Genomic DNA, 23,654 nt, shown 5'->3' with positions numbered 1-23,654 from the left:
ATTTAATTAATACCTGACAACTTCAAATCTCTTAAGTTAAATACGAGTATACGCATACTCCTAAGTGTTCGAAGAAATGTATTAAAAGTATTATATAGACACAAACACGCACCCATCTATAGTGTTAATCTTACATATTAAATTGGAAATTAGAAATGCTGCATAAACTATCCCACCTATTTCTGCTTACAGTACTGTTACTGCGACAAAGATATTTTGTTGTATTCGGAATTATAAATCTAACAGAAATTTGACTGGGGATTTGATTTATAGACTGTCAGAAGTTGTCAGTTTCTGTTGCTTAAATGATCAAACAAGAAATCTCTTATTTATATAAAAGTCCTGAAGCAAAGAGCACCAGTAATGTTCCAGCCAGCATACACTTCACAAATACATGTAAAAAGAGCAAGAACTTCTAAACAAATCCAATAATGTGTGTTTTCTATTTCTTTAAATACAAAACAAACACACATGGAATCAAATTATAAAAGTGGGGCACAGCTCAGTTTATTTTTTATATATATATATATATATATATATATATATATATATATATATATATATATATATATATACACACACACACACACACACACACACACACACACGAAAAGCAAAGCTGCTTACGTTGTGCCTTATGCACAGCTAACCAGTCTGTAGTAACCTCTTTGGTTCCTCACTTGGCAGTTGAAATGATGACATTTATAACGTCCACATTGGTATCACATGAACAGCGAAAATGCTTAGAGACATAATACTGCATTGACAATTTAACAGTACTGGTACTTATATGACCTTGGGACAGTTAAGTGTGATTAGTTTTTTCTGCACTTAAATCTAAAACTAGGTTGGCGAGTGCTAACATGACATTCAGGGACTTCTAATGTATAGTCGGTAGAAGAAAGTTACCCAAGTATCACAAACATAGAAATGGCCAAACTAATTATGTTTTTGTTGTATTCAACAGCAATTGCACGGTTAAATAATAGGTGAATGTACTGATTAAACCGGATATAATTGGTAGGTCTACTTTATAAAATTGTTTTACCCTATTAAATATTGCAACTATCATTTGGAAACTTGTGTGAACTTGTACTCATGAAACACCGGCTCCAAGATTTAACCATAAAAAGTCCAGGATTTAGCCAAATACATAAATGTTAACAAACACATTCTTAAGTTTTGAAACGTGTAAAAAAAAATGTTGCCATTGTATGCAGAGGCGGCGAGGAAGCAGAGGAATTGGCTCTCTGTAGCATACAATGCCAAATCAAACGCTTCAATGGGCAGGGGCTTATTTGCATGTTAGCTTCAAATTTAGCTTGCAAAATAAATATTTATTTTGTGAAAACCTAGATTTGTTTTTTCAGATTGAATTGCTTAACAATAATGTTTTTCAGATGTATCTGTTAGCCAAATGTTGAATCACCAAGTGTAAAAATAAATAAGTTGCATGTATTTATTTGTTAGAAACCCAGATTTAACGTGTCAGCTAAATGCTCACTTGCTAAGTGTAAAAACAAGATTTATTGACAAGCATTTTTTATAATTATATTTTTAATACAATTGTCCTACTGTTTTTAAATGTTTGAATTTGTGATATGCGTTTAACATTTATAGAATTCTCAATCAAAGCACACATTATGTTAAGAAAAAGGGGACGGCATATAAAAAAAGTTTGCGCACCACTGCCTTAGAGGTACGTTTTATAAAATCAGGATTATTAAGGCACCAACATGAACCAATCACCATAATTCTATGATACTAGAATTAATAGTTCACTTTGGCAAGTGGACATTCAAATTAACATAAAAAATGAGAGTCATTTTTACATCCAAATGGGATAAAGCTACCTGGATAGTATTTTAATGGAGCTTCAAGGAGCTGTACCATAATGCTTATCCTTTTAAATATTATAGCATGCATAGGGTTTAACCATGCCTTGAACCAGCATTTATTAAATATATAGGAAATACAGTGCCTTGCAAAAGTATTCAGACCCCTGACCAATTCTCTCATATTACTGAATTACAAATGGTACACTGAAATTTCGTTCTGTTTGATATTTTATTTTAAAACACTGAAAAACTCAAAATCAATTATTGTAAGGTGACATTGGTTTTATGTTGGGAAATATTTTTAAGAAAAATAAAAAAACTGAAATATCTTGCTTGCATAAGTATTCAACCCCTGTGCTGTGGAAGCTCCCAGTTTACACCGATGAAAGAAATTGCCCTAACGAGGACACAATTACCTTACCATTGGCCTCCACCTGTGAACCATTAATGTTGCTGTCACATTTTCTGGATAAAAACCCCACTGTTGAAGGATCATTGGTCAGGCTGTGAAATCTGAAGGAAAATGAAGACCAAAGAGCATTCTACAGAAGTTAGAGATAAAGTAATACAAATGCATAGATTAGGGAAAGGGTACAAAATAATATCCAAGTGTTTGGATATCCCAGTGAGCACAGTTGGATCAATAATCAGGAAGTGGAAGCTGCATCACACCACCCAGGCACTGCCAAGAAAACGCCATCCCTCAAAACTCAGCGCTCAAACAAGAAGGAGACTTGTGAGAGAAGCCACAGAGAGGCCAACAATCACTTTGAAGGAGCTACAGAGTTCAGTGGCTGGGAGTGGAGTAATGGTGCACCAGTCAACCATATCAAGAGCTCTGCATAACACTGGCCTGTATGGGAGGGTGGCAAGAAAGAAGCCGTTACTCAAAAAGTACCATCTGAAAGCACGTCTGGAGTTTGCCAGAAAGCATGTGAGTGACCCAGCTGCGATGTGGGAAAAGGTTTTGTGGTCAGATGAGACCAAGATAGAGCTTTTTGGCCAAAACTCAAAGCGCTATGTGTGGCGCAAACCTAACACTGCCCATGCCTCAAGACACACCATCCCTACAGTGAAGTATGGTGGTGGCAGCATCATGCTGTGGGGATGCTTCTCATCAGCAGGGACTGGGCATCTTGTTAAAATTGAAGGAAGAATGGATGGAGCAAAATACAGGGAAATACTGCAAGAGAACCTGCTTCAGTCCCAAGCACAAGGCCAAAGCAACATTGGAGTGGCTCAAGAACAAAAAGGTGAATGTCCTACAGTGGCCCAGTCAAAGTCCTGATCTCAATCCCATTGAGAATCTGTGGCACTATTTGAAAATTGTGGTCCACAAGCGTCGTCCAACCAACCTGAACAACCTGGAGCAAATCTGCCAAGAAGAATGGTACATACTTATCCCAAAAGACTTAAAGCTGTTATTGCAGCGAAAGGTGACTCTACCAAATATTAATGTGTGGGGGTTGAAGATATTTCAGTTTTTTTATTTTTCTTAAAAATATTTCCCAACATAAAACCAATGTCACCTTACAATAATTGATTTTGAGTTTCAGTGTTTTAAAATAAAATATCAAACAGAACGAAATTTCAATGTACCATTTGTAATTCAGTAATATGAGAGAATTGGTCAGGGGTCTGAATACTTTTGCAAGGCACTATATATACTGGAGGCAGTAAGTGTTTTACTCATCCCACATAGAGGCATCCCATGCATACTTCTAGCAACAGGGAGTCTGGTTTCTCAGGACTGGAAGAGCCACGAGTCTGTATTGGTTACGACACTACAGTACTCATCCCAAGAAACCACCTGCCTAACCTTCAACACTGGATTGTCCATGTAATCCCCAAATGCAAAGCATAGAATCACAGCTGTAAACACTCCCCTTTGGAGGCATGCCAGTACTGCATCACAATTAACCCATATGATCTCACCACCAATGAGGTCTCTATTGACTAATAGGACTGCTCTTATTGAGCCTAATTCCTAGCCGTCCTCCAGAAGGGTCACACACACACACACACGGCAGGCCACAGGGGTCCCCAGTTGTGGCTTCTACTTTCTCACGTACCTATTGCAGTGGCTCTCGGGCTGTCTTGGAGAATGCATGTCTCCAGGTATCCCTCCAACTGGGAGGGCTGGCACGTTACTGTGCCGATACACAGGCACAAACAAACAAACAAACAAACATAAAAAAAAAACTCATTAACTATGCTTTTTAATATATTGAATATTACATGCCACAAATGAGAACTCAACCTACAGCAACAGCCCCAAGAAAACAAATTGAAAAAAAAAAAAAAAAGTGTATTAAACTTAATTTGTATACTGAAAGATACAAAACAAGCAAGGTTTGTAACAGGAGAATAAACCAAGATCCTACCCAATCGTTTGACCAAACGACAGCTGAGGTACAGAAGAGGTTAAGCAGTTCTAACAGAGCATGTGTGTGTTTCTGCATCCATTACACTTCTGTTTATAACAAGGTTTAAAAATAAGCTTTGTTGTCATGGTCAGTTCATTGTGTAAATATATGGTTTGCAGCACATTTGCTAAAATAAGGGAGTTTTTTCCCTCTAATAAATCAGATTACATTCATTTCTAGCTGATGTGGCATCTAAAACATGAATCAGATTTTACTGCGAACACTACATTTAAATGACCTCATTACAAAATAATAATTATTATTTATTTATAAATAGCAAATTAACAGTAACAGAACTTGACTCAAGGTATGATGGCATGATTACCAGTACAACATTTAGATATTTACTCAGTTTTATAAAAATGTTTTGCTTACCCATCATATCTTTTGTCTTCTTGAAATGTTTATACCATCTCCCGAATTCCTGACATTTTGCTGCTGAGACATTTGCATAGTAAGTGCTGTTCACAATGGAAGAAATCATACTCTGCAATAAAGAAGAGAGCGTTGGTACAAGAAAGACGTCTCGTTCCATCAATTCATAACAAACTGCAATGCTGTAAAACATTCAGTTAAAGTACACTAGCATGCACCCTGAGACTATTAAACAGCTTTTTGATTTGAAAACTGATAACAATACATATTTCACTACAAGTGCCACATGCCTGTCCGGCAACTTTTTGTATACAAAATGTCCCATTTCTACAAATGCCACCAAGCCTGATGAAGCATAAAGGACTTTTTTTAAATAGGATTGCAATACTATACGAAGGAGTTTGGAGCAAAGGGTGACTAAAGGTACTAGTAGGGCTACCTTAAAGAATTATGATGCTAATTAAATCAGTCTTATTAAAAAGGCCTCTGGAAACAAATACAAAAAAAAAACAACATGCGATGGATGTTCTATTTTCCACCTTCTGCTTCATTCTATATATTAAAAAAAACAAAAAAAAACAAAAACCACACACCACAAGCCATGCTCATGAGAAATGTTCAAGCTTTTTCAAGTGACACAATGAAATGGCCCACATTACCTGCTTAAATTACCAGGCACATATGATAATGTACCTTAAAAGAAAAGCTAAGGAAGGGAACAAACTGACAAGTAGGAGCTATCTATAAAATGAGTGCAACTTTCTTATTTTTTTAAAGCACAAAGAGAGATTTCTTTGTATTAAACTGGAGCCGTTACTAACACCTTACAGGCCTTAGGGTGAATAGCAGAGATTGTTTTGATAGTTATAAATATTCAAAAGACAAAACCATCTGTTTTCAAATTACAGGTGTACTGTCATGCTATTTGCTATTTGTATACATTCTGAACATTTAGGGCATTATTAGGCCTCTGGGTTTCTATAAAACTTATGTGAAGTGCATGAAGCTTAGCTGTCATTTTATTTATATAACTGACCCTTGCAAACTGAAATGGAAGATACTGTTTGTACTTGGTTAGGATGTGAGAGGACTTGAATGCATTGTATTCTGACTGTGCACTAATATACAAGAACTGTTAATAGCAAAATACTGTGTATTTTCATAAACAACTTTTCACTCGTTCATAATTCAATTTTTCTGCTTGTAAACTTCCGGTTTGGGAAATGCTGGGCATATTTAAAATACAGCAAAACTTCAATTAAACGCCTCCGGCATTTATTTACAACGTTTGCCAGACATCAGACTTGTGGTATAGTAACAAGAGCTTTAGTAGCAAGTGATTTTCAAAACTAAATGTGTTCATTAAATCAATCTGTTAATGCTTTGAAATTGAGTCGATGAGGTCGTTAATGAACACATTTCTTGTTAAAAAGCTTAATTGTCACAGGTCATGTACATCACTTCCTGTCAACGACTAAATAAGGGGAACTCGTTAATCAAAATGCATGTTAACGAGATCAAGAAAAATGAAAGGAATTCGCCGTTATGGAAACTACTTATGTATAGCGAGCCCGCTTTCTCACCAGCAGCAGCCAAATGGAAATTAAATAAACAATAATGGGAATATCTGTTTTGTGTATAATTTGTAAACTTTGTTTAAAATGGTGCATTTTGTCATGCAGAATGTACATTTATTTAGATAACTTCACATATACAATGCTGATTTACAATCTGGTGTGTGGGTTTAAAAAAAAAAAAAAAGAGATATTTTTGGATGGGGTGGAGGGCAAGCCATCTATCTATATTGGTTGGAATTTATTTTCTTATGTTGACATCTATTTTAATATGTACGATTGTAGGCTATAAATAAATACATTTGAAGTGTCATTTGTGTTTGTAGTTGTTAGTTATCATACATGTATACCATGCATGTAACACTTCATTATACATTTATCAAGCTTTTAAAATTACGATAGAACTCCCCAACCCAGTACACAATTTGTTTATAATTAATTGTTCAGTGAATTCCTCTAATCATACATTTTCTCTGGTACTGTTTGCTCGTCTCCGTGATAAATAAACTCAACATGAATAGATAGCCTCTGAACCCTTACAGTATTATAGCATATGTTATAATATGTGTATACAGAAGTGTGAAGGTGAATACATTAGGCAAAATCCATGTCAATGATCTCGATCACATTAGGTATTCCATTCATGTCCGTGGTGATACCTTTTGAAAGCGAATCCCATGTTGTACTTTTTAACTATTAGATGAAATGTTTACAGAATACTTCACAACTGCTGTTAGGACCATGCTGCATGATTTGTTTATTATTAATAGCGTTATAAATCACGCTTTTATTTACAAACAACAGGAAAACATGTTTTTGCTGACTTTAAGCATTTGGGCGACACAGTATAGGTTACCTTCATCGTAAATAAACGTGATTTGGTATAATTTAATAACGCTATCAATAATAAATGAATCATGATTATAGCAACAGTTTAAGTATTCTGTAAATATTTTGACTAATAGTTATAATGTACAATGTGGGACTGTCAGGTCTTGTTTTCAAAAAATATCGGCACAGACATTATATAGTAACCAATGGAATACCGTGTGTGCATGTATGTATGTATGTTTAATAGAGAGAGAGTACATGCATGTCTCCAGTCACATGTGGTTTTCATTAAGTTCTAGCCAAAACTGTAGACATTTATTACTGCCATAGCCTTATCGTTTCGCCTATTGATTCGCTCCATTGCCACTGTACTTTATGCATCCATGCATCCCTTCCTGCGATGTCACCGACAGTGTGTTCTGGGCTTAAGGCTACACATTGTTAAAACAAGTGAACAAATCTCATTCATAACCATAAGTATATAAAAGTCAAATATTTTTCATAACTACAAATATTGAATTATCTAGGTAGTCTCTGTATCGTCGGCGTCACAGCTGTTGCAAGGTGAGATATAGTCTTTTGTTAATTAAAACCCTCCTTTTCCAAGTGCAAATTAACTCCTGATAAATTATGATAATTAACACAGATTTGCTATTAAATTCCCACGCAAACAAAAGAAAGTCACAAGAAGCACTGCTTGTTAAGATATTAACATTTTGTAAATCAACATAATTTCGGATATTTTGGAAATGATTATTTAATAACGAGACAGGCATAACAACCTCTTCAAATCAATGCTACATACCGATTTGTTGATTAACATTGGAGTTATCATTTACGAACTTTTGAAAATCCTGCCCTTTTGTGTACACAAAGCGCTGGAATTTTTTTATTGTTTTATTTTTTAAATTTTTTTAAATTTTATTTTTAACAGAAGCTGGCGCAAAGTTTTGAGGCATTTAACATTGGATTTACTGAAACAGTAATGACATTATAACAAAAGAAAGTTTTGAAAGATGTTCAAACTGCAGAACAATCTGCATTATCATTACCCTTATTACCGTTAAACTACTGATGTCATGAATCTCAGCAGGGTCTGCTGAAGACTCCAGTATGCTGTACCAGTGTCTTGATACAGATGTTTTAATAAATGCATTTCATTAATCACACTTCTCATGCAATACCTCATACCGTCTCGGCTGGATTACTATACTGGTGCCTTGTCTTCCCAGCAAAAAAATGCAATTGTTAGTATTGCCTCAATATTTAAATCAACATGTACTGAACTGTACACAGCTTCTTTAACAGATTATTATCAGCAACCTTATCAGAATGCCCAGGAAGAGACAGAACACATTATCAGACTAAACCATATCTTATTTTCCATAATGGGTGAGGCTTGCAGATAATTTATTTTTAAATAATACTGGTATATATATATATATATATATATATATATATATATATATATATATATATATATACACATCTAATAGATCTCCAGATATGTCTCTATTCAACTTCCAGTATGTCCCTTAACAAAACAAATGCTGCAAATCCAAATTTTAACACTTCCTACACTATTGATGCTGCAACTTAACATCAACCCAGCACTTGCGTTTCTATCAGCTCCTGAAAGCAAGCCAAAGATGGTTTTGATGGCTATTTGCTGCTCCACAACTAAACAGCTGCTCGTTCTGGGGCCAGAAGTGGGGGTGGGTGGAGTCTTTTGTTACAGTAGTCTCAAAGAGGATAGGGGTCGAGCGGGATCTCTTTGGAGATAATGATGAGCAAGACAGCCCAATCAAGTACAAGTCAACATGCATCAAAGAAACACATTTAAACAATGCATCCTCTGAAGGGCCAGGCGGCTGGAGTACTAATAAAATAATACAAAAGGGGAAATTTACGAATAATAAATAAATAAAATTGAACACACACACACACACACACACACACACACGTATAAACAAAAATATTGTTCACCATGTCAATTCATACAACCCCACTCCCCATTACGATAAGCAAAGTGGTTATGGCCAGACACAAAGCAAGATTACAGTTCCTGGACTGTATGATCTGAAAGCATCAGCTTACTTCATGACTTCTGAATAAGGCAGCGGCTCAGATCCACTTTCAAGATTTGATCACTTACGGGATGATTCCATCAATGAATTTCAGTTTGTTAACCTTTCTCCTGGGGATTACTGCTGTGAATGTCAGACAATCACTACTCTTATAAAAGTTCTCAGTTATTCTTTTCTAGTCGTACATGGTCCTTTATGTTATTTCTTCCCCTTTCTAGTCACCCACAAAGCATAAAGCCCACCTGCTGTTGAATGTGCTTCACTATGATATTATGGGAATAATGTGTAGAGACTGGTTCGGCCACTACTGTAACATTTTATGTTTGCATCCATCGGGTGTAAACTCTGCAAGGCAGTCAAATCCACTTATGGAAATTTCTGAAATGCAAACATTAAGCACAGCACATTACATAGAGCTGCATGGATCTGGGCTCAATTCAAGCTTAATGACACTGAGGGACTATTCACAGCACTGAGATTCTACATTCTCCTCAAAATGTACAGTTGCCTGAAGCATACATTATTATTGTTGTTTATGGAAGGCAATTCTATACAGGAAATATTAAACATAAATGTATTTCCAGCCAAGGCTGCTCTTCCCACCCTAGACTTAATAAATATACATTTAGAAAAAAAAAAGTAAAATGAGCTATTGACATTATTTCCCTCCCCCATGTTTTTTTCTTTTAAAAATGTATTATTTCAATAAATACATAAAGATGTTAAAATGGTGCGAAAAAAATATTCTTGGAAACCAGATACCTACAAAGCGATTTGTCCTATTTAATGAGCCTTCAATTGTTCCAGAAAAGTGCTTTATATTTTATCAGGCATTTGGCATTTGAAAAGGGACACTGCAGTTGCTGTTACTGTGTTTTTTTGGGGGTTTGTTGGGTTTGTTTAAAGCTCCAGCACCTGTGACAAGGGACATTCTTTAGCCAATGAGCTCTGGTTCATGTCTTTCAGTAACTCCTTGAGGGCATTTCTTACTGTGGAATGTGTCCACTGTTCAGGAGGCAAGTCTTCCAGTTTAGGGCAACTGCATAGAGGAGGGGACAGATTAAAAAACAGGGTTAATACAAGGCTGCATCCTGCTGCAAACATTCCTTTATAACAGACAGATTTCATTTGGCGCATCAAGCAGATGCATCTGGAGATTGCTCTCAGTCTCCTGATTGTTCTGATTAGTTAATTACTTTATACAACACATCTGCTGTATTGATGCATGAATTATACATCAGCTGCATGTGGCAACTATTATTTCATGTTACTTCTACCTTCTTGCTCTGATGTGCTTGGTGAAACAATTTAAGGTGTTGTTGCTTAGTTTCGGCTTCAAACTGGAAGGTGGAAATTATGTTTTACTTTGGCTGCATGATTCATATACCTGCTGAAACAGTTCTAGTTTTGAAAGATCAGTTACAGGACCTTGTAAGGTTTCAAAATGCATTTTATTAAAGAATCATGTTATGGCAAAAAAAAGGAAAATAATAAAATTAAAAAAATAATCTGAATTCTGAAAAATGCATTTTTACAATACTTTTGTAGATATATATATATTTTTTTTTATGAGAGACCTCCCTAATATAACTATATTTTGCTATTAAGAGTAAACATGCATTAAAAATGAATTGTTAACTACAGGTAATTAAAGAGATACAAATGGTGCCAATCACACACAACCCCCTTATAAAATGCTAATACTCAGATTTCTCTACACATACAGTAGGAAGAACATCTTCTGGAACACCTTAAATGACTGAGCACCCAGGGAGTTTGAAGAAAGCTGAAACCCTGAACACAGCAGTGCTGATAAACAACGATTTATGCCCTTCGACTGGTGTATTGTGACTAACCTGTGTAACTGAATTTTCAGTGTGACCACATGATACACATCCTGCAGCATGTCTGCCACTGTGGCGTCCGGTGCATCTGTCACATAGGAGAGTGGGACTGGATTCCATTTGCCAACCTGGATTAGGCCTGGTACAGACAGGCACAGAAATAATATAGGATTCAGCTTTACTCTCACAGGGATTTGAACGTAAAATAAAAATAAAAATAAAAAGTAAAAAAAAAAAAACACACAACATACTGCAGTGTGAAGAAAACACTTACAGTATTTGTTTTAATCTGGATGGATATTATGTGGGAAGGCAAAATAAAAATAAAATGTCCCTGTAACAGATTTAACCTCTTAACCTCCAAATCAACAGCAACCTACAAATGGTCTTACTGTACAAAAGTGTTTTTCTCTTTGTGTTTGACAGTATCAAAAGCAGAGGTGGTGGTGGTGGGGGGGGAATCCCTGTAGATATTTAATAATACACATCCAGCTAAATGCCTTAAAATAGTCACACTACTACAGGGGTATAATTACCATAAACTCAAAGCCAGCCCCTTCAGTCCCACCTGGAACATGTATTATTAGAAACAAGATCAAATGAAATCTGTTCAGGGTTCACCCAGGAACAGAAAGCATCCTCCTCGGTTAGAATGCAGTCCTGCTTTTAATTAGGTAGCACCTCACTATATATTGGCACAGGAAAGTAGATTTGTAATAAAACACCCACTGCAACCTATAATTATTATAAATGTTAATTGATGCCTACCTTTTGCCTGTGCTGCAGAACTGTGGGAATATCCGAGAGAAAGCAAAGCCATTTCAATTAGCTGGTTGAAAAGCATGTCCTTTCTCACAAGCACAAACTCTGCATGTTCTTCTTTGCTATCAAATTCAATAGGGCTTTCGTAATGCTCAACCACGCAAAACACTGGAAGCATGTTTCCTATGAAGAGAAATGGTTACATTGCAAATTAAACATGTCAGTGCCAAGGTTGCCCTCTTCACAAGAAAAAGGCTATGCTCTGTGGATCTACTTTTCAAAAATGGATGTATTCACTTGCATAAAATTGTGAAAGCATTAAAAAGTTAAATGATATATTTAGGAAGAACATATTCTTGCTTAACAAAAAGTAATAAAATACAAGAGATGCTAGGAATAAATGTTAACATTTGAAGTCCCAGTAACAGTATAGGCAGACACAAGACTAGCTACAACAGCAAGCCCGATTAGTCAAATACAGGCCTCATTTTCTGTAGTGAAGCCTTTACAGTAAGAATAGTACAGTAGAACTATCACAAGAAGTATATTTGCAGTCATTGTGCAGCATAGCAGCTATGACACAACCTCTGATCCTTCCTAGACATTGCTTCTTGGAATGAATGTGCAGTATCTTTTGCTGGCAATGTTTTGCTAACAGAAAAAATTAAAAAATAAAAGAAACTGGCTCCCAATACAGGTACACATACAGTAAAGCCCATGCTCAGTCAGCCTGGTAATTAATCAGGTTTTCCCTTCTGGTCAGGGTCCTGAATTAAAAGGTTATGCTGCAAAGGTGTATGTATTACGTGGATCAGCAACCATTTGACTACATATCACTACGGATTCTCTTGACAGGCTGTCACCTGATTCTTTCTATTAAAGGGGATAATCTTACATGGACTTTCTCCCAGCAGGCTTTCCACCCTCGTATGACACATAACCCCTCTACAGTGCAGCAGCTTTATAACCTTCTAATATAAAACGAAGGAGAGCGCTGGTGACCATTTAGTGCTAAAAATACAGCATGATTCAAACCTAAAGGCAGTGTTAAAGCGTTCGCATAAGGTTTATGAGTCTGTGAAAACATTGTGCTTGCCATAAGAAGCAGAAGTAGTCTGAAGAATCCTTGTCTAAAACTGTCCTGGCATTAGAGTTTGCTGTGCAAATATCACATAATACCAGACAGCTGAAATCTCCTATTCAGGAATTTATGGAACTTATAACTTTGCAGGCGTCAGGGAGGCTTTTTTATATAGCCCCAGTGAATCGCGGCACAATATTAATGCACTCTGTTTGAGAAGCCGTAATAAATTATATATTTAATGCTCCTACCCTGGCTTTCTTAAGATGAACACATTCCTGGCAAACAATCAATACATAGGGTAATCGTGAGCAGATGCCAAAGAATTTGCTGAAGGAGTCGCTTTTTTGTTTTTAATAGATAAAGATCTAACAATAAGGACTGCTGTGTAGGTTCATTTCAGGATCAATATGTGCTTTGTTTTCAGGGAACAGAGGAAAAATAAAGGATTGTATGGTAAATGTTATTCAGCTTCACAATACATTCTGCTGCCTCGCTCCCAACTTCGCAAATGCTTTCAAAAACTTCTCAAAGGTTGCATGTAAGGGAGGCGCTAGGAAGCAAAAAAACAGGGCAGGACGAGATCCTCCCAATAGTACTCAAAGAAACGAAAGAAGTTATTTACAAGCCGCAAACCAAGATCATGCAACAGTCTCTTGACAGGGGTTGTACCGACAGACTAGAGAACTGCAAACGTAATACCGATCCACAAAAAGGGAGACAAAACCAAACCAGGTAAATACAGACCAATAAGCCTGACTTCTATTATATGTAAACTTATGGAAACTATAATAAGATCCAAAATGGAAAATTACCTATATGGTAACAATATCCTGGGAGACAGTCAGCATGGTTTTAGGAAAGGGAGATCATGTCTAACTAAACTGCTTGATTTTTCTGAGGATGCAACATCGACAATGGATAGTTGCAAAGCATACGACGTGGTTTATTTAGATTTCCAGAAAGCTTTTGACAAAGTCCCGCATAAAAAATTAATTCTCAAACTGAACGCAGTAGGGATTCAAGGAAATGCATGCACATGGATTAGGGAGTGGTTAACAGGTAGAAAACAGAAAGTACTGATTTGATGAGAAACCTCAAAATGGAGCGAGGTAACCAGTGGAGTACCACAGACATCAATATTAGATCCTCTGTTACTCCTAATCTACATTAATGACTTAGATTCTGGTACAGTAAGCAAACTTGTTAAATTTGATGACGACACAAAAATAGGAGGAGTATCAAACACTGTTGCAGCAGCAAGTGTCATTCAAAATCATCTAGACAGCATTCAGAACTGGGCAGACACATGGCAAATGACATTTAATAGAGAGAAGTGCAAGGTACTGCACACAGGCATTACAAATGTGCATTATAAATATCATATGGGAGATACTGAAATTGAAGGAATCTATGAAAAAAACCTACGTGTTTATGTTGACTCAAAAATGTCTTCATCTAGACAATGTGGGGAAGCTATAAAAAAATTTAAATCAAGGGAAGTAATGTTAAAACTTTACAATGCATTAGTAAGACCTCATCTAGAATAGTGTGTCCAGTTCTGGTCACCTCGCTACAAAAAGGATTTTGCTGCTATTCAGTCCTGAACAAAGACGACTACGCAGCAATCTGATTTAAGCATTCCAAATTCTAAAAGGTATTGACAATGTCAACCAAAGGGACTTTTTCGACCTGAAAAAAGAAACAAGGACCAGGTGTCCCAAATGGAGATTAGATAAAGGGGCATTCAGAACAGAAAATAGAAGGCACTTTTTTTAGACAGAGAATTGTGAGGGTCTAGAACCAACTCCCCAGTAATGTGGTTGAAGCCGACACCCTGGGATCCTTCAAGAAGCTGCTTGATGAGATTCTGGGATCAATAAGCTACTAACAACCAAACAAGCAAGATGGGCCAAATGGCTTCCTCTCGTTTGTAAACGTTCTTATATTCTTATATACAGTCAAACCTGTATTAAGAGACCACTCAAGGGACAGTCTAATAGTGGCCTCCTAACACGCCCACCGAGAGGGCGGGGAGGACGGAGAAATTTTCCCAGGGCCCAACGCCTATACTTATATATATATATATATATATATATATATATGCGCAATTTAAATAGTTGTTCGTTTTTTAAAAAGTAATAAAAGCCATTATAATGCTCAGAACGCAGGCAGAGACAACATAGCAGCAGGGGCAGGGGGTGTGGCTGTGGCCCGTGTGTGTGCCTTTATTTTACAGCAAGACCTTACAATAACACGTTCAAATAGAAAAATGTCCCAGGAGTAAAGAATAAGTTGTGTAGGACTTACTTTACCCCAGTGAATTAACTACAAAACAAAGGATGTCAAATAGCAGCTCAAGTTACATTGTTTTGTTTATTCCTGAAACAAATAGCAAGTAACGTTGACACTGCATTATTTATTTTTTTTCATTCGTTGCCATTGCCGTTTCTTTACAGTAAACAGTGGCCATAGACACGTTTTCATGAAATAACATGAGGTTTACTTGTGCCTTTTTGTAGCTGAACAAGCAAACGGAAACTGAAATGTAACTTTAAACACTTCAAATAAAACAAACGTGGAAATGGTGTGTAAAGTGAAGGGGGAAAAAACTCACCGTTTTGGTTCTCGTGTATTACATTCCACATAACAGAAGGTTGCAACAGAAAATATATAATATATACAATCTATATATAAATCACTACACATTTTCTGGAAGTTGGGTACTGTTTAACTGAGGCATTTCAGAATGACGCGCTTGCCTTTTTTCTGTCCCATGAGATTCTGGCTCGCTCTAAAGCAGCACAACACATTTTTGTCACAGATGGCTTTCCATAGAGACTATGTGTGCGTGCGCATAATCTGGTTTGTTTACTTTTTTGTGTCAAACTTTTAAACAGAGGCTCAAGAGTTGCTATGCTGATCCTGTGTTTTTTTTTAATACATTAATCTCACATATCACATTTGCCATTTTTTTAAACTGTCGCGCAAATTCTGGTGAGACGGTAAATGAGTGCAAGGTATTTTTGTCCTTTGTAGCGAAAATGCACATCTGATTTTTGTGTCCAAATACATGTCAAAAAAATGTTAGTTTGAATATTCGGATATTTGTCCCAGCACTATATCTATATATCTATCTCTCTCTCTCTCTCTATATATATAGAGATATATATAGAGATATATATATATATATATATATATATATATATATATATATATATATATATATATATATATATATATATATATATATATATAAATATAAAGGAGAAGACAACAGCACAGCTGGTGTTTAACCAACAGTTCTCAGTGACAATAGCTCTTCTGAGGAATGCCATGTTCCTTGCAGTATTACATTAGTTGCATTCACTTTAGTTAAAAAAACAAAACTGCAATTGAAAATATATATATATATATATATATATATATATATATATTCTTCTTGCCAAACAGCACACATAACTACATGAACAACAACAGAGTAGCTTTTCATATGAACACACACACAAAAAGTTTATTAAAACGTGTGAGGAGTTACCTCTCTTATGCCATGTTTTCATAAGGTGTCCGGCAGGCTTGAGACACACTCCAGGGAGCTTGGCACCAGTGCTGCCCAATCTCCCTACTCCTAGCGGGCTTCCATTCTGCTCCAAGCGTGCTATCTTGGCGGGAGGCCCCTTGGGGTCACCAATGTTGTTAAGCATTTCACAGTTATCCTTCCCATGGCCAGAATCGCTGAGGTGATCCATCCTCAGCACCAGCTTCTAAAATCACCTGCATGAGAACGAGACTGAATCAGACAATGAAAAATGATAAAAGAAATGCCCTTTCCTCAAATACAAGGAAATGACATTACTCACTTTAATAGCTAAAAAAACATAATGTATTTTTCCTAAAAAAGACAGAAAATCTAATTATGTATAAACCCAGTCTGTATAGATAACCATCAAGTTGATTTTAAGAAAATACAAAAAAAACATTATACAATTATTTTTCAGGTTTTAGGACAGATTTATCATTTCAGTAAAACACCAAATTAACAGTAATGAATTGGAATTCAAATAAACTAAAAATCTCCTTTATATTAAGAAATAAGTTCTGCAAAGATGTAGGTTAGAAAAACCTTTATAGTGATCTCTTAAGAGCCCTTTATACAGAACTGTTGGGGATATCATGGTCTTGTCCTTTGTAGAAAGGATTGAAAGCAGAGATACAACTCTGTGGTGCTTTATAACATATGGGAAGAATCAGAAACAAATCTGCTACCTAGAAGTTTTATATATGCATAAAGGTATTTTCTTTCTTTAAGATCAACATGTTCCACCACAAACACTCCACTCCCAGGAAGCCACTTTAGGGTCATATGAATAAGTCTATGCGAATGCACACACTAGTGTGTGGGAGAAGTTTTGAACCTGGTTTAATAGCAAAGTTAAACTTTCTTTGAAGATTTCTAAACATTTACCAAGGTCTGACTTTTGAGTCCTTATAATTACCCTTTTGAGGAGTTTGTTAGATCCTTGTTTCAATAAAAGTTTTACTTTCACGTAAGATGGTGCAAATTGCATCTTGCTGTCCTTGATAACTCTAGGAATAAACATCAAATACAAAGTGTGCAGCACTTCTTGCTTAAATGAAACCAGATGACATCTTTAATCTAGACTCATTTCAATAACAAATGTCTACATGTTACTATTTACATTATAAAACAATGATGTAGGTTAGTCATCAATTGGGATTACCTGTATTCACTTCAATGCACGTGTCCCTGGCTGCTAGGACTGATTTTTTAATTGAAATTGTTTTTTAAACTATATATTATGTATACTTGTCCCGCTATGCATTCCCTGGTGGAAACAAAACAAGCCACAGTTTTATGAAAAATAATTCACTTGCAAAATATTCTGGTTCAACGATTACTCCATTTAACAAATTGTACACTTAAATGGTAAAGAAAACAGCAGCTGTCTGTACAAAGTGGAGTATTAGATACGGACTACAGAATGTAAGGAAAACTTCCATTCCCCAATATAAAGTGAATTTTAGAAAAGGGTCTTTAAAGCTTAAAAAAATAATAAACAAAACATGCATGGTCTTAGATTTAAGATTTCCATTACATGAGAGTAGATGTTAAAACTTCATGCCGATTTGAACTCAGCTCTTGCCAAGATAAGCACCAACTAAGACGTAGCTTTACAGTAAACTAATGTGATTCATCTGCATCTCCATCCATTTGCGTTACTTTCCATCTGATGATGTAGATATCCTTCTGCCTGGTGTTGATGGCTTAAGTTTAATGCTGGCTCCAGGGATCAGCTTATTTTGCCTCCCCAGCACATCAAACTTCAAAACTATAATTATTAATTATTAAACAACGGTCATTTAAATCCATATCTCAACCACCTGTGTAGTACAGTGTGCCTCTCTCACAGCCAAAAAGGTACAGTGCAACATTACATAGCAGAGCTGGCAGTCAATCCAGAAGGACACAGGAATAGTAGGTCTAGAAACTCTGCAGGCAGGGGCTGCAGTCCTGGGGTATAGTGAAATGCCTGTGAGCTGCAAGTACACTCAGGTTACTGGGCTCTTGCAAACCTGCTGTTATAGTTTAGAAAACGTGGTCTCTAAAAGCCTTGCAAAGCTTACTTTAAAACAGCATTTGTATTCAATAGTATCCTGTTTCATTTACAAGAAGTGAGGTTCAGGAACATGGCAAGCTATTTATTTATTTTATTTTTTTAAATACAACAAAATGTAAGCTAGAGACCACCTAAGGACTAACACATCACATCAACACCTGTGCGTTATGCCGTTTTCTATATTATAATATTGTATTACCAATCATGCAAGTACTTTTTTAAAAAAACAAAAAAAAACATTTACAATATTAAATATATAAGTTAATGTTTTCCAGCACCCTGGTTCAATAACTAAGTCAGAAATAAAAATAATACAATATGTTTGTTACAGATTTAACGTTTAACGTATATACACATTGAAAGAACATATTCGATTTACACTGTTGTTAATAAAAGTATTATTCCGAGTACTGAATAATGGCCAATATTCACATGCACTAGGCTAACTGCAGTCCAGATTCTACATTTGGTGGAGGTCCAGGTCAGGATTTTGTGGTGACCTTTTAAAAGACAAAGAAGCAGAGTAGCATCTAGAAACAGAAACAGTGCCGCTGAACTAAGTCAAATTAGCAAAACCAAACTGAAACTCACCACTGCAAAACTTGAAAGCATAAACACTGTGCAAACAGAGCTTTTCCTTTCCTTGGGTTGTTTGAAAGAACGGAAAACTTGAAGGCTCGATGCTTTCTAGGTCTGTATAGCAGCGTACATCACGGATTCTTTACACGGGGAATATTCACTATCTCGAAGGGCAAAAAAGGCAACTGTCCAAAGACGAAAGGCAAAATAGGCTACCTATATGAACTCGGTTGAAATGCAAAAACTGACATTCCAGGTGTGGATACGGCAAAGCCGTAACTGACAGAGACGCTATTTTGCAGCACATTAAAACAAGTAAAATAAAATGAAAAAATTAACAACTGACTGCAAAAGTAAAATTACGTTACAAGTGATAGAGGAGCGCTCTGGAGTTGACACTATCCAACAAGATGATATCCAGTGCGTACTGAATAGGTAACGATCGACATTAAGTAAATACGACATCTAATTATGATTTCTTTTGTTTGCAATTAATCGGATCGATATTAAATTAAAGGTTTCAAAGAGTATGTTAGTTTTGCCTTCTCTGTCCAGAAATATAAAGCCAAAAAAAGAGATATATCTTCTTGTTCTTCTTCTAAGACGATGCACGGTTTACAATACACAAACAGGTAAAGTGCGTTTTAGTTTGCAATCGAAAAAAAAAAGCGGTGGAATAGTGTTCGAGATGAATGACAAATCCCTGTATTATGATGTTTTTTGTGCCCGGACGGAGCTTCTCATTCTCTTTCTCTCCCTCTCTCTGTGTCCCCATTAAATTATATTAGTTGTATTGACTCATCACTCCTCCTGTCGCTGCTGTTTCTACTGCCTCTCCTCTTTCTCCTCATTTCAATACAAAATAACACCGAAATGATCCGGTTTTAAAGCGCCTGGAGAAACACGCAAACCAGACCTTCTCCAGCAATCGACGTCCTGCTGAAATAGGGATCTGAAAATTAAACTAAAAAGTGCAAAGAAAAAAGAGAGAGGAGGGTGCGATTTCCGGCTATGCGCGCAGGAATTTTTAATCAGCTTGATTACAGTGAGGCGGCTCTGCATTTGTTACAGAGTAACACACACACATACACAAACACACTCACAGGACATATAACACGAAGAGAGGGAGGGATGTTGTAAATATTGGAATTATTAAGCAAAACCTTGCAACATGCAACACAAAATAGGACCGTTTTAGAATATCTGCATTATGGATTCTGTAGTAAGTCAGTAGCATCACCGATTGCCGATAAAGAATAAAATAGAGTAGAGGGAATACAAGTAAAAATAAAACTCAAGAAAAGTATTGGACATTGCATTTCTTTACCGTATCAAAAAATGGAAACAAAAACAAGAGAGTCACACAGCAGAGTAGGAGCAAAGCAGTTATCAGAATAACAGGTTCTGCACAGAGGCAATAGATAACACTCACAAGCGACACGCAACAGAACAGAGTGCAGGGGGAGAACAGAGAGATTATTAACTGCACTGAATAGATCACATTTCAGAACTAGTTACAGAGCATGACCACAATACAAATTACACTCACAGGCCACGCACTCAACATCCAGACGGGAAAGACAAGGAACTGGCGAATTACTAAACACACAGCAGCCAGGATCCTACGCATAATACTAGCTCCTGTACATGCGACAGAAACCCCACAGAGAGTGTCTGTCAGCTTGAGAGTTAAATATCACTGGGACTGCAACTGCTGGTGCCTTAAGATGCACACACTGTCACATTCCAGCATGAAACAAAACTTGAAGTGGTTATTAAAATGCTGATCTTCCTGCCAATACAGAAAAAAAAACACCAATATAGTTAGCCTTTCCTCTGAATCTGGGAGTACAGGAGAATCTGCATTAGACAGGAAGAGGGGGTCGAGATATGCAGGTTATTAAACATGCTTACAGAAAAAGGGAAAGGACATCAAACTCAGAGTGGATTCTTTACAATTTACCGAATTGCATGCAAACACAACCTATAATGCAAAGATAACAGGCTGACAGTGTAAGAACACAGCACATGTAACAACAAACAAAATCCTTTGAGACACCATGTAGAAGAGGGAGAGTAAAACTACAAGAATAGGGATTATTATTCAGATGGTGTTAGCATTCTGCTCACAAAAACACAGACTTGATCAAACCAGACCACAAATGTAGTCTTTGCATTACAAACGGTGTTACAATGTAACATTCACATAAGGCATGCAGTGAATCCCAGAACTGAAACAAAGTTTAAAATGGTACTATCTACATTAAGAAACAGGGCAATTGACAAAGTGTCAGAAAACTAACAGACAAGGGAAACTAAAGTTGACATGTAGGTTGTCATGAAATACATTTATTTGTAAAAGTGAGCCTAAGCATACAGTAAAATACATGAAAGAATTCATCAAGCAGCTTGTACAAAAAATAGATTACTGCAGACAATGGTATTCCAATAGGCAGGGCTTGCCCAATAACACATTTATTACAGCTGAGTATACCCGAATACAGGTTTCTTTTTACATGTGTGTTAAATATATGTATGCTGTTTTTAAACAAAACATAATCCATAGAAAACAAATGGCTATTTAGATACCCTAATGAAATGCATTTCTTACCATTTAATGTTGTACAAGTTTAGTTTGCCACTGTTCTCTAGAGAAGCAGCATGCAGATTTGAATTAAAAATGCAACATGTCTTTACTAGAGTGTTATTCAGGTAAAAAGCAAAACAAACAAACCAACAGATAACATGCTAGTCTGAATCCCATTCAATACAGGTGCTGCAGAACTTAAAAAGCAGTTACACGTTAATACTGCACTATGCAGCACAGGTAAGAGACACTGAATCATATTAGTGGGTTACTGTGAATGATGACAAAAGAGTAAATGTTTGGCTTGTACAATGCTGTATTATACAGCAATACCTTTGAAGAGTGCCTATCAAAGTATAAAACAAATATGTTGGAATCTGTGTGTCTTTGTAAAAGCAAACATACCTGTTTTGGGCACAATACCACAAACAGTCTTCATGTAGCTGTACAAAAACCACAGGTGATAAACAACTGCCACACACAATGCTAAGGGCAATAAGCCCCTTTTAATTACAGCTGGAGCAAATTAGACATTTAGCAAAGAGGTAAAAAACTCTCTTATGATAGTGATCATGTTCTTGTTGAAACAAAGTGCCACATTTAAATATTTCAGTAATACCTAAATTATCCAGTCGCCAACGGGGCTACTTATTCAAGGTGCCCCTCTCATTCTTTTATTGGGAAAAATAAAAAGCAACGTTGCGGTCAGACTTCCTTATTTATTTTCTTACTTGTTTAATAACCGCTATCATTTCTCTACTGGGATTCATGCATGGCTCATTATATACCTTCCATGACTTCAAAACACTCAGTCAAATTTATAATTATATAACATGCTTACTAACTATTCCAGAAAACAAAATCCCTTTTGAACCTCTTTAAAAAGATTGTTTCTGATATTACAGATAGACCACTGGGGATGTGTAACTGTAACGTCCACTCTGCACCTGATGCAACTTCGAGTTAGCACTGTAAATGGAAAATCTCTATACAGTCTGAGATGGGGGGTGGGGCAGGAATTACAGCTCCATGTGCCTAGTGGTCATTTATGAAGCTGCCTCACTTCAGAAATTTAACTTAACAGTAGTCTTTGTTGAAACTAGGGATGTAATGATTCATTGTGTATCAATGAACCGTGATACTTTCTTTACACAGAAGTATGTATCGTTTGTATCATGATACAAGACCAAAAGCACAACATAGCTCATTGTAGATCACCAAGTGGTTCTTGGATGAAGTGTGTTTTATAGTTGGTATGGATACATACTCTTAACTACAGTATAACACCCCCACAAGACAATATACTTATCAGTGATAACAGACATGCACAAAAAAACTGTTACTTGATTAAATCTAATATTTTTTTCCTTAAACTGGTTTAGTCACTGAACTCCTACATTAATTAAAACAGTGATTTGAAAAATATGTATAATTCATCAACCCTTTGTGCTATCAATTTTTACAGCAAGTTGAATAAGAGAAACATTCTTTCAACTTCTTAGAGCCTGCTTTTTCATTTGTATCTGGCTTTTTTATGTTTTAAGAAAATGTTATTGTTTCTTGTTTGTTTTGTGATGAAACTGAAGATTGACTTATTATTGCATACCATAATCTTACTACATACTGCATAGCATTCACAGCGATCCCTTCTTTAAAGTGGTATGTTTTATTCTGATAATAGAGACTATAGAGTGTATCGATGTAGGTGTTGCAAATGGTTTTTTTTTTTTTTTAATTCATGTGCTATGTCTAATGTGCATTAACAAGATTATTTGGATTGCTATTGCAAATCATTTTCCATGCAGTTAAACAGTTTTTGAACACAAACAGCATGGGGTAAAACCATCAATAGCACTTTAGCTCCATCACAAATATATTACTGTGTAAGAAAGATATTAATCCTAATTATAGAAAGTCAAAGAAAATTTTATTAAAATGATTATATTAGGTCTAGTAGACATTTGAGGCTTGCATGGTTATACTGGCAGGTGGATGTGGAGGTGAGGGATCAGAAACGATGGTAAGAAGATT

General features: G+C 36.1%; 1 protein-coding gene across 7 annotated transcripts in view; it reads right to left on the bottom strand.

Moving 5' to 3' along the window:
* The window catches only part of LOC117394380 (DNA-binding protein SATB1-like), a 59,399-nt gene that overhangs the window by 25,405 nt on the left and 10,340 nt on the right, over positions 1 to 23,654 (bottom strand). The window contains exons 1-7 of one of the 7 annotated variants that reach the window (XM_059010775.1): positions 19,049 to 20,074; positions 16,357 to 16,592; positions 11,744 to 11,920; positions 10,988 to 11,114; positions 10,047 to 10,170; positions 4,640 to 4,751; positions 3,911 to 3,988 (exon numbers count right to left, since the gene is read on the bottom strand). In XM_059010775.1, the coding sequence (XP_058866758.1) occupies positions 3,911 to 3,988; positions 4,640 to 4,751; positions 10,047 to 10,170; positions 10,988 to 11,114; positions 11,744 to 11,920; positions 16,357 to 16,567 (829 nt within the window). In that variant the 5' untranslated portion in view covers positions 16,568 to 16,592; positions 19,049 to 20,074. Of the gene's footprint in view, positions 1 to 3,910; positions 3,989 to 4,639; positions 4,752 to 10,046; positions 10,171 to 10,987; positions 11,115 to 11,743; positions 11,921 to 16,356; positions 16,609 to 19,048; positions 20,075 to 23,654 lie in introns of those variants that run through there. The other 6 variants (XM_033992591.3, XM_059010770.1, XM_059010761.1 and 3 more) reach the window with 6 other exon arrangements.

The sequence above is a fragment of the Acipenser ruthenus genome, chromosome 3 (assembly GCF_902713425.1).
Source record: "Acipenser ruthenus chromosome 3, fAciRut3.2 maternal haplotype, whole genome shotgun sequence".
Classification (NCBI taxonomy): Eukaryota; Metazoa; Chordata; class Actinopteri; order Acipenseriformes; family Acipenseridae; genus Acipenser; species Acipenser ruthenus.
The sequence above is the reverse complement of the archived record's forward strand: the minus strand, read 5'-3'. Positions and strand labels throughout refer to the sequence as shown.